The sequence below is a fragment of the Pelophylax lessonae genome (assembly GCF_965119305.1).
Source record: "Pelophylax lessonae genome assembly, chromosome: 5".
In the NCBI taxonomy this organism is placed as follows: domain Eukaryota; kingdom Metazoa; phylum Chordata; class Amphibia; order Anura; family Ranidae; genus Pelophylax; species Pelophylax lessonae.
The window spans coordinates 28,785,600-28,798,366 of record NC_138772.1 but is presented as its reverse complement, the minus strand read 5'-3'; the positions used below and the strand labels follow the sequence as shown (position 1 = coordinate 28,798,366).

Genomic DNA, 12,767 nt, shown 5'->3' with positions numbered 1-12,767 from the left:
TTATCGCGTTTACTAACAAAGGGAAAGATTCCTGTCATATTTTTTTTTTTTTTTAACGAGTAATGGCGGCGATCTGCAATTTTTTTTTTTTTTTGCGGGACTGCGACATTGCGGCGGACAGATCGGACCCTTGACTGACATTTTTGACACTTTTGGGGTTACCAGTGACATTACTACAGTAATCAGTGCTATACATATGCACTGTTACTGCAAAAATGATACTGGCAAGGAAGGGGTTAACTGTATTGGAGAGGGAGGGGTTAAGTGTGTCCTAGGGGCGTGTTTCTAACTGTGATTGGACATGGCTACTAGTGTAAAAACAGAGATCAACGGTCCTACATAGTAGAACCGTCTGATCTCCATTTTTACACAGGGAAGAATGACAGGCGGCTTGTTAACATTAGCCGCCTGCCTTTCTCCCTTCCCGGCGAATGATCGCGAGTGACCGGCGGATATCGGGTCCGCCGGTCACACGCACTGACTTGTTAGGGAACGAGCCAGGGCGGGCGCACACCTCAGTGGGTGCGCGCTCGCCCGCTATTGGCTCACAAGCCAGTGACAGGCTAGTGACGTACCGATACGTCACTTTGCCTGGCCGGGGCTGACCACCGCAGTATATGTACTCGCGGCGGTCGGCAACTGGTTAATGTATATTGCAACATCACCTGTAATTACAATCTAATAGCTATGTAATAAAGTAATGTTAGGCTGGGTTCACACTAATGTCATTTGGATGTGGGTTTCCCCGCATCCAATTTGCATGCCAGGAGAGTGTGCCGGGTGTTCTGCCGAAAAACCCCAACTTGCCGAGAACTCCAACGACGTTCTTTCCGGTGAGTGTACACCAGGAATAATTGGAGGTTTCAGCCACTTGGGGTTTTCACAGAACACCGGCAGCTTATACACTCCAGTACATGCTATAATTAGTGCAGAGTGTTACTCCGCCCGTAAGTAACCAAGAACATGGCTGCCTCCAAGGCGGAGACAACTAGTGGGTGGACTAACAATCTCCACTAATTATAGCATCTACCGGAGTTATATACTGGTGTTCTGTGAAAACACCAAGTGGTGGAAGCCTCCAATTATTTCTGGTGTACACTCACCGGAAGTAACGTTGTTGGAGTTTTTGGCATTGGAGGTGGTTCACACAGCTCGGGACGGCTGCGGAGCGGATTGCTCAGTGGTCCTCTGTGTCTTTGGCTCCATTTCAAATACTTGTCTCCATAGAGGGATCAGGGTTTGATTTCCACTTCTGATGGACTGATGATCCTGATGATCTATATGCTCCAACAGAGACACAACCCCATAGTTTGTAAAAATTTCAAGGCAGTGATATAAGAGAACAGTGTAGACTCACTCGTTGTGCTGATCTGAATCAGTATAGCGTGCGTCGGGAAGCTTCCGCGTTCCACGGCCCTCAACTCCGTAACCGGAAGTGATGTTTAGACTCTGCCCTACGCGTTTCGTCAGAAGGATGTCTACTGGAGCGGCCTGTCCTTTGAAACTCACCATCTTTGGAGAATAGAACATATGAAGGTTTTTAACTTAGCTTCTAATAGGATACAGGGAGTATGAAGATTTTGCCCTTTGGAACATAACATATAGGAGGCAGCAGGGAGTATGAGATCCTGTCCTTTGGAGCTTGCCATCTAATATAAAACAAAGTATGAGGACCCTGTCCTTTTGAAACTCTCACTATCTTTAGGGTCTAGAACATCTGAAGGTACTCAACTTTACCCTCCAGTAGGGTACAGGGAATATTTAAGTTCTGCCCTTTGGAACATAACATCTAGGAGGGTGTAGGACTGGGATCCTCAAACCAGGGCCTTCCAGCTGTTGTGGAACTACACATCCCATGAGACATTGTAAAACTCTGACATTCACAGACATGACTAGGCATGATGGGAATTGTAGTTTCTGAACAACTGGAGAGCCATAGTTTGAAGACCTCTAGTGTAGGGCGTGTGAGGTCCTGTACTTTGGAGCTTGCCATCTAATATAAAACAGAAACTGATTTTAACTTGTAAACAAGTGTCAGAAATGGGCCCGGTCCTTAAGTGGTTTAAAACAAAAATATATAATATACCTTCCTATCTATTTGCCAAAACTAGCAGAATAAGGATTAAAAATAGTCATTGTTGATTGAGAGAGTGACGTTCCGCTTTACGTTAGGCAGGTAGTGGAATGTGGATGACAACTGTTCTGTTTATTGAACTCCTCAAACAAAAGTTCAGTAGAGGGGGATATGGGATGATGGGGATTCCAATATCAGGATAAATACGTCTCCATAGAGGGATCAGGGTTCTGCACTAACATATGATATGGATCAGTGACCCAATAACCCCACATGGTCCATCGGGGATCTCCAAACTACGGGCCACCAGCTGTTGCAGAACTACACATCCCATGAGGCATTGTAAAACACTGACATTCACAGACATGACTAGGCATGATGGGAATTGTAGTTCCTGAACAACTGGAGGGCCAAGGTTTCGAGACACCTGGGGGTAAATTTAAATGTATTTTTGAGAACTGCAGTTGTACAATTTAGCAAATGTGGAGTCATGTGCATCAATTTAATTCGTATTGTGACAATACACGGTGGGTTCTTCGTAAAAAAAAAAATGAAGGCAGTGAGATTTTGGGGGGGGGGGGGGGGGGCGTGATTTGATAACTTCTGGCCTTGGTTATGGAGAAGTGGTGATAAATGCTCCTTGTACATTCTGGATTCTAGGAATGATAATTAAATTCTGCTGACCCCATGCTGGCGCTCGTCCTCAGTGGGACGCCTGCGCACCCCTCCTCTTGCTGCGGGTGGGCAGGAAGGACGGCGGGGGGGGGGGGGGGTCACATATGAAGATGACGGAGCTTCTCCTGGCTTTTTCAGTGTTTGCAATTCCAGCTGGCTTTTGGTGTGCATCTTATTATTGGCTCATTGAAACGCAGAGCTGGCCATACACCTGCCGAAAAATCGTTCGAAAATGTTGTCATTTGGTCCAATCGTCCGTTTTTCGTCCAGTTAATGGGCACAAATAGAAAATCGTATTCAACTTTTCAGAGCCGAAAAATCGAAGGAACCGGTTTGAAAAAACGAACGATAATTTGAAAGGTTAATGTGTTTCTTGGCCGACCTGTTTGCACTCGGTATATGTGACAAACTGAATTCATTTATGTCCATTGAATGATTTATCGTTCGATATTCGGTCATTACATGATGGCACGATCGTCTGCTCTCAGGGCCGATTTTTCGTTTTTCGAAAATGATTAGCCCGATATTTCGGCTAATGTATGGCCAGCATTACTCTTACCATGCAATTGTCTATGGCAAGGGTGGGCAAACTTTTTGACTTGAGGGCCGCAATTGGTTCATATATTGGACCCGAGGGCTTTTATTTTTTACGGTCCCTGATCACTGCCATACCAGTTATGATTGCGCTGTTCTACAATGGTACGTATGTAAAAAAAAAAAAAATTAAATTTTTTCTATTTTAGTTTTTTAATTTTCCAAAAAATTACAACTTTTAAAAAAACCTATTTAATATAAATCTATTATATAAATATCTATATCCTAGTTTATGGACTCTATGCCTTTCCTATAGAGTAATATACACTGATTTAGCGCCGGTTCACACTGGCGCGACGCTACTTTCAGGGGCGACCTCGGTGCGGCCGCCACAGACTTCATAACATTGAAGTCTATGGCGGTCGCCTCCTGGTCGCCCCAAAGAAGCTCCGGACCCTTTTTCTAGGTCGGAGCAACTTGTGTCGCTCCTATTAGAACGGGTCCGTAGCTTCTCTATGGGAGGCGACCTGTGAGGCGACCAGGTCGGGAAGCTGCGGACCCGTTCTGATAGGAGCGACACAAGTCGCTCCGACCTAGAAAAAGGGTCCGGAGCTTCTTTGGGGCGACCAGGAGGCAACCGCCATAGACTTCAATGTTACGAAGTCCGTGGCGGCCGCTCCGAGGTCGCGGCGCCCTGCTCGCACCGCGACCTCCGGTCGCGGTGCGAAGTAGCGTCGCCCCAGTGTGAATGGGGGCTTATTTGCAACAAGAAAACTGTTTGGTTTTTGTTTTTCTTCTCAAAATTTTCGGTCTTTTTTAGTTTATTTACCAGAAAAATATAAAACGAACAGTGGTGAATAAATACCAGCAAAAGAAAGCTTTATTTGAGTGAACACAATGATAGAATTTTGTTTGGGTACAGCGGTGCATGACCGCGCAATTAAAAACTTTCAAGACCCCTTTTTTGGCAGCAGGGCAGAGATTTAACGAAGTGTCCTCTAAAGTTCTCATCATTCGGGAGTAATGTGGTAATCGGAAAACTTGGTTTGATGTCCTTGATTGAATTATGGTGTCCTCTACTGTATATGACCAATACTGACCACTGGGACTGCAACTAAAGGAAAATCCAACCACCTGAGTTGCCACCAAATCAGGAGAGTCCTGCCCTTGGGCGGTAACTAGAGTTCTGGGAGTATGAGGGCCCTGTCCTTTTTGAAGTGAATAAAAGTGCGTGAAGGCTGGTACAGGCGCTACCTATAGATGTGACTCAAAGGTAAACATATTGGGTGGTATGCAGTGCCAATAATTAATAGTGAAAAAAGGGAGTATATCTCACGGTGCCACCCAACTTAATATATGCAAGTGTGATATTGTGGGTCAATAAAAGTGTGATAATCAATAATAGAGTGCTTAAAATATTTTATTAAATTTAAAAGTGCAAGTTAAAAACAGTAAAAATGAGTGCACATATTGTAAACAAAACTCAAGGCAAATCCTTAAGGGATAGTGAATATATTCTCCAAAATAATGTGTGAAGATCACTTGTGTAGTGATAAATTAGTGAGCTTTTCTATCACCAACTCAAATAAGTGTCAAAAAATATATATCAACAAAGAACAAATCCTCAGTTTTTAAAATAAAAAGTGTAAAGAGTGTAAAAAAGGCAAAAAAGCGTGTGCACATCCGTGTATGCCACTAGATGGCGCACTTGCAATACGACCTGTATAAGGGCCGATGGGCTGTTACAGCTTTGGGGTTTGATTTCCACTTCTGATGGACTGATGATCCTGATGATCTATATGCTCCAACAGAGACACAACCCCATAGTTTGTAAAAATTTCAAGGCAGTGATATAAGAGAACAGTGTAGACTCACTCGTTGTGCTGATCTGTATCCGTATAGCGTGCGTCGGGAAGCTTCCGCGTTCCACGGCCCTCAACTCCGTAACCGGAAGCGATGTGTGATGTTCAGACTCTGCCCTACGCGTTTCGTCAGAAGGATGTCTACTGGAGCGGCCTGTCCTTTGAAACTCACAATCTTTGGAGAATAGAACATATGAAGGTTTTTAACTTAGCTTCTAATAGGATACAGGGAGTATGAAGGTTTTGCCCTTTGGAACATAACATATAGGAGGCAGCAGGGAGTATGAGATCCTGTCCTTTGGAGCTTGCCATCTAATATAAAACAAAGTATGAGGACCCTGTCCTTTTGAAACTCTCACTATCTTTAGGGTCTAGAACATCTGAAGGTACTCCACTTTACCCTCCAGTAGGGTACAGGGAATATTTAAGTTCTGCCCTTTGGAACATAACATCTAGGAGGGTGTAGGACTGGGATCCTCAAACCAGGGCCTTCCAGCTGTTGTGGCACTACACATCCCATGAGGCATTGTAAAACTCTGACATTCACAGACATGACTAGGCATGATGGGAATTGTAGTTTCTGAACAACTGGAGAGCCATAGTTTGAAGACCTCTAGTGTAGGGCGTGTGAGGTCCTGTACTTTGGAGCTTGCCATCTAATATAAAACAGAAGGTATGAGAACCCCGCTGTTTGGAGATTAACATCTAATAAGGAAAAGGAAGTATGAGTGTCCTGCCCTTTGGGTTATTACATCTAATAGGGGGCTTTCTATATTGATCTTGCTATCTACAGGAAGCACAAGGACATTGCGCTCTTAACCACTTACCGACCACCCGCCGCAGTTTTATGTCGGTCCTTTGAAGCTAAATACCAGGGTTATGGCAGCAAATAGCTGCCATAACCGCGGTATTTTTTTCAGCAGCGGGCGATAGGCTTTCACATAAGGGTGGTCCCATCAGCGGATTCGCCGCTGGATCACCCTTACGGTGCGGTGGAAAAGGTGCCCCCCGCCACGTCCCAGCCTTTTTCCCCACTTACCGCACCCGCCAGCAGCGGGGAAAACGATCCGGTCCCGAATCCTCTGAGACAGGCCCCCACTTGACTCTATGCTCTAGGAGGACCAGAGCGACGGCAAACTCTACGCCTAGCAAGTGCTTTAAAGGGCCGATTTTTTATTTATTTTTTGTGTATATGTGAGGTCTGAGGTCTTTTTGACCCCAGATTTCACAATAAAGAGGTCCTGTCATGTCTATTTCTATTACAAGGAATGTTTACATTCCTTGTAATAGGAATAAAAATTATCAAAAATTATTAATTTTTTTTTCAAAAATGGGTAAAAATAATAAATAGGAAAAAAAAATTTTAAAGCGCCCTGTCCCTGTTAGCTCGCGTGCAGAAGCGAACGCAAACGCAAGTCCCGCCCACATATGTAAACGGTATTCAAACCACACATGTGAGATATCGCCACAGTCGTTAGAGTGAGAGCAATAATTTGAGCCTTGGACCTTCTCTGTAACTCTAAGTTGGTAACCTGTAGAAATTTTTTAAAGTGTCATCTATGGGGATTTTTAAGTACCAATGTTTGTCGCCACTCCGCGAGCAAGCGCAATTTTGTAGCATGACATGTTGGGTATCTATTTACTCGGCGTGACATTATCTTTCACATTATGGAAAAAAAATTGGACTAACTTTACTGTTTTCTTATTTTTTAATTAAAAAAAGTGAAGTTTTTTCCAAAACAAAAAAGTTTGGAAGACCGTTGCGCAAACCCGATGTGATAAAAAATATTGCAACGATATCTATTGTATTCTCTAGGGTCTCTGCTAAAAAAATATATATATAATGTTTCTAAGTAGTTTTCTAGCAAAAACAGATTTTAGCTTGTAAAGTGTCAAAAAAAAATTGGCCCGGTCTAAGACACCGTTCACATTAGGTCGCTCCGACTTGGGGGACCCGTGGCTTCGGCTACATACAGTGTACCGCGCTGAGCCAATCAGGGAGAGCGATGTATTCTATTATTGAATGCAAAGCCTGCTCGGATTGGCAGAGTAACATCAGCCCGCCTCTCAGACTCTGCCAATCCGAGCAGGCTTTGCATTCAATAATAGAATACATCGCTCACTGTGATTGGCTCAGCGCGGTACACTGTATGTAGCCGAAGCACCGGTACAGGATTCCCGCACAGCCAGAGAGATTACATGTATTACAGTACTTGGGGTACCTTGGAGATATTATGAGAGATTACATGTATTACAGTACTTGGGGTACCTTGGAGATCTATGAGAAATCTGATGTTTTTCAATGGTGTTGCCTTGCTTCGGAAGGGGGGTAGTCTTATACAGCGAGTATAGCCCAAAACCTAGGTTTTAACTTGAAAATTAGGGGGGTCGTCTTATACGCCGGAAAATACGGTACTTCACCGGTGTATTCCTACTCCATCACCTCCTTGGGATATCAGCCTCCTACCTATTATCAACCAACTCTGGGACTTGTGCACCAATTTTGATTCCTTAATTCCTTTAATGGACTTTTATTTCACATAGATGCAGGATTTATGTCACTATTTTTTTTGTTTTTATGTTTTATTAATATCAATATTTTTTGATGTTTTTAATATTTTTATGATCAACACTGTTAATGTTAGGCCCCGTTCACACTGGGGCAATCCGACTTCCCCAGACGACCACAGAGGTCGCGGCGCGCTGCTTGCACCGCGACCTCGGAGCAGCCGGCACGGACTTCATAACATTGAAGTCTATGCAGGTCGCTCCGGGTCGCCCCAAAGAAGCTCCGGACCCTTTTTTCTAAGTCAGAGCGACTTGTGTCGCTCCTATTAGAACGGGTCCATAGCTTCTGTATGGGAGGCGACCTGTCAGGCGACCAGGTCGCCTGACAGGTCGCCCCAGTGTGAACGGGGGCTTAGCGCTACACAATTTGTTGGTAATATTATTTAATGTGATCTTGCTTGTTTGATACACCCTTACACTCCGCTCTCTTTCTTCTTACAGTTGATCGTCGAGAAGACAACGGATTACCCCTCCACGGAGTATTCCCTGGTGGAAGATGTGGCTCTCCACTTCACCTGTTTAATGGACAGACTCAACGAGCAGCGTCTGTTCCAGCCCGACCTCTGCGATGTGGACATTGTTTTGGTCCAACAGAAGAGCACTTTCCCTGCTCACAAGGGTGTCCTTGCTGCCTACAGCCAGTTCTTCCATTCACTCTTCACCCAGAACAAGCAGCTTCAAAGGGTGGAACTGTCCTTGGAGGCTTTGACGTCTCGGGGCTTCCAGCAGATTCTCAACTTTATTTACACCTCTAAGCTCTTAGTCAATGGCTGCAATGTGCAGGACGTTTTAAATGCTGCTGCTGTGTTGCAAATGAACGAAATTGTGACATCCTGTCAGGAGCTCATCCACAGCAGGTCGTTGAACCTGTCAATGGCCAACGACATCTTAGAGACAGATGACAGTAGGACGGATGTCACCACGGTCATGCAGCCTCAGTTCTATAGGGAGATCAAACAAGAAGTTGATGCCCCTTCAACAAAGATTTACGCCCGGGAAGGGAATGACCCTTACTCTGTTCGAGTAGAAGACAGTGTGAGCAAAGGACATCTGCCCAATGCCACATCACCTAAGCAGTATTTTAAAAATGAGGAAAGAAGCGGGGGCAGGGTCTGTAAAATTGAAGGAGCGGACTCTGAGGAGGATATGGAAAGCCAAGAGTCCTACAACAGAGAACAGATCATTGTAGAGGTCAACTTAAATAACCAGACACTAAATGTTTCTAAAGGGACTGATGGTAAGGGGTCAACAGAGCCGGTGACGGTCTTAGACCGGTCAGATGGGGATGATCGGGGATCAGAAGAAGAGGGGGATGATGAAAATGAGGAAGAAGGTGGAATGGAGGAAGAGGAGGATTTTTTAGACATGTTGGAGGATGAAGATGACGACATCCTTCCAAGTGAAGAGGAGGACATTGAAGAACCCCGTGAGGAAGAAGAGGAAGAGGAGGAGGAAGAAGAGGAAGAGGAGGAGAAGGACGATGAATCGGCAGACATGGCCAAAGATGAAAACTCTCCTGGTGAGGGGAGCAAGTCGCCGGGCAAAGACAACACTACCACGCTAAGGAAAGGAGCAAAAGCATCCCGAAACCGAGGAAGCAGTGGGAGGCGGAAAAAGAAAGGACAGGATGTGTTGGGGCAAAAGGCCAAATTTGAGGAGAAGCAGAACTTTCCTTGTAAAAAGTGTCCTAGGGTTTTCAATAATAGGTGGTATCTGGAAAAGCACATGAACGTCACCCACAGTCGCATGAGGATTTGTGACAAGTGCGGCAAGAGGTTTCTTTTGGAAAGCGAGCTCATGCTCCATCACCAGACAGACTGTGAAAAGAATATACAAGTAAGTTTCTTTATGCTTGGCGTCTGCTGCCCATAGTAAACATTAATTTAAAAAAATTATAAATGCTGATCTTGGGTCTTTTAGTCAAAGGTAAGTTTGCATTCCTCAATTCTGTTTTTCTTTGCATGCATGCCTGAGCAGGTTTCTCTGATGAAGCAATCTTTTTTATGCGAAGAAATTGCTAAAAGTCCATAGCCGTACACACAAAGTAAAGACTCGGGAGGATCACCTTGATTTTTCATCATAGTTTTGTTTAACCTCCCTGGCGCTATGATTATGTCAGGATTTCTGTGCTAAAAGCGGTACATTGTTTTGCATGGAAATCTGTTTTATATTTTAAAACTCACCTTCCCCTGGGATCCCCCACCATCCTCCCCCGCTGTCCTCCCGCTGTGTGTTCAGCTGATGCCAGCACCTTCTTCCGTTTCCCTTCCCTGCGAGCGTTGCGATGCAGGGGGGTGGAACCGGCGGCAAATTCAAAAATGTAAATACGCCAAATGAGATGATACAAAGTTATGATCCTAACGGATTACACTGTATCATCCCATTTCACCACAGGATTTCACCTGGTGATTTTTCCAGTGCCCTGCCTGTGCTTTTCCAGTTCTTTGTGCCTGGAAAATAGAGAACGACCATGGCATCCACAAAGCGTTCTTTTTGCGCAAAATCGCTTTTAGACGAACTGGAAAACAGTGACAGCGAAACTGAGTTACTTGAACTGAGCGATAGCGATTCGTGGGAAAATTCGTCATCAGGTACGGAAAGTGACGACAGCGACGATTCGGATGTCTCTTTCTGGCACATCGCTCCGTTGGAAATTCGGAAGAATCATTTGATAAACTTCCCAAATTCCACAAGCGATGTGCCAGAAAGAGACATCCGAATCGTCGCTATCCTTTAAAACAACCGCTTTAAGGTATGTTTTACATAATGCGCTTGTATGCGATACATACTAGCATATTATAACTTTGCCTTGCAGGTTTAAACATAAAAAAAATGGTAGTTTACTACCACGGTAAATGGTGTTTCTGTTCTGATCTCAACAGGTCCAGGACGAAACTGACCATGGGGAGCTCTGCAATTAATAGGGCTTGCTACCCACTTCAGATAGTGGGGATCCTTAACCAACGACTGAAACAAAAAGAAGAGAGGGCACACCAGCCTAGTGCATTCCAAAACCATTTTATCGTAAAGGAATAGAAACTCGAATTTACTCTCAAAAGTAAATAAAAATAATAAAAGCAATCCAGTCCAGGTGAACAAAGGGTGCCCATCCGCAAAGGCTGTAGCTAATAAAGTGGGCACTGCCCTTTGAAATGCGGGCACTGCCCTTTGAAACGCATTAGCTATGCCCTTGTGGATAAGCCTCGTTCATTCATCTAGACTGGATTCATTTCATGCTTTGTCGTTCAGTTTTGTGAGTATATTAAAGCTTCTATTCCTTTACGATAAAATGGTCTTATGATCACTTTTGATGCACTTTTGTAGAGCGTGCAGATATTTTATTTTATTCCATCCAGGAAAACTCTCCGCTTGACCCTTAAACCACTCTACAACAGCATTCATGACTTCATTATAGCTTCCAAAATGACTTCTTAGCAAATGTTTTTCCAATCTTTAGAATAGTGGCGACTTAGTAGAGTTGAGTCTCTAGTTCTTTCAATGCTTCAGTGATGGCGCTCCGAGCAAATGAGGACATTTGAAGCAACTTGCCTGGCCTCTTCTCTGACAAATTTCAAGCATACAACGTTTGAGCAGGAAGCAACTTACAGAGAAGAGACCAGGCAAGTTGCTCTCTATTGGATAGCTGAAGCATTATACAAGGTGGGATTCAAAAGTCCTGAGCCCAACGTGAAAGAAGTGATTTTATCAGGGTGGTATTAGAATGTCATAGTGTGTTATTTTGAATGTGTGTGACAAAATTCAAGCATGCAACGTTTGAGCAGGAAGCAACTTGCAGACCCGCATTCAAAATAACACACTGACCTTCTAATACCATCCTGATAAAATCACTTCTTCCACGTTGGGCTGAGGATTTTTGAATCTCACCTTGTATAATCCTTCGGCTATCCTATAGAGCAGGGGTGGGGAACCTATGGCCCGGGGGCCGTATGCGGCCCTCAAAGTCATTTGGTCCGGCCCCCCATGCAGCTAAGTCAGTGTCTCTCAGCTGATCTGTCAGAACGGAGCCGATGCTTCCTGTATAGTTCCGGCTCTGTTTTGACAGTCTGATATCAAATGCTCTCCGCCTGTGACCGATACAGGAAACATTGCCTCTTCCTCCAGTGCGGCGCCGCTGCTAGCCAGCATTTCCTGCCAGCTGCACACACAGCAGTACCAGCCAGAGCCAGCAGTACTCACAGCAGTACCAGCCAGAGCCAGCAGTACTCACAGCAGTACCAGCCAGAGCCAGTAGTACCCACAGCAGTACCAGCCAGTAGTACTAGCCAGTAGTACCAGCCTGAGCGAGCAGTGCCCACAGCAGTATGAGTCAGCAGTACCCACAGCAGTACCAGCCTGAGACAGCAGTACCAGCCTGAGCCAGCAGCACCCACAGCAGTACCAGCCAGCTATACCCACCAGCAGTACCTGCCAGCAGTTCTTTTCAAAACTTACCACCACAAAGAGTCGACTGCGCTCCAGACTAACCGACGAAAACCTGGAATACAAGTTGCGAGTAGCAACATCATCAATACCAGCTAACATCACACACCTCACCAAAGAGAAGCAGTTGCAGCTATTACATTAGTTAGGGGTGAGTTGATTAAATGTTTGACCAAATATAACAGGCGCATTTTTAAGTTTATAATTTTTGTACGGCCCCCGAATGATTTTCTAAATACCCAAATGGCCCTTGGCAGAAAAAAGGTTCCCCACCCCTGCTATAGAGAGCAACTTGCCTGGCCTCTTCTCTGTAAATTGCTAACTGCACAAAGGTTAAACCCAGGGGTCTTCAAACTATGGCTCTCCAGTTGTTCAGGAACTACAATTCCCATCATGTCTGGGCATGTCAGAGTTTTACAATGCCTCATGGGATGTGTAGTCCTGCAACAGTTGGAGGGTCGTAGTTTGAGGATCCCTGGGTTAGACCCTTGAAAATTTGGCTGGCACGCATACAAAATAACACACTATGACATTCTAACACCACCCCAATCAAATCACTTCTTCACGTTGGGCTGAGGACTTTTGGATCCCGCCTCGTATAACGCTTTGGCTGT

The 12,767-nt window shown here is 44.8% G+C and overlaps 1 protein-coding gene across 2 annotated transcripts in view; it reads left to right on the top strand.

Moving 5' to 3' along the window:
• The window catches only part of ZBTB47 (zinc finger and BTB domain containing 47), a 106,567-nt gene that overhangs the window by 37,534 nt on the left and 56,266 nt on the right, over positions 1–12,767 (top strand). For both annotated transcript variants that reach the window (XM_082258021.1, XM_082258020.1), the window contains exon 2: positions 8,155–9,549. In XM_082258021.1, coding sequence (XP_082114147.1) covers positions 8,155–9,549 — 1,395 coding nt within the window. The remainder of the gene's footprint in view (positions 1–8,154; positions 9,550–12,767) is intronic.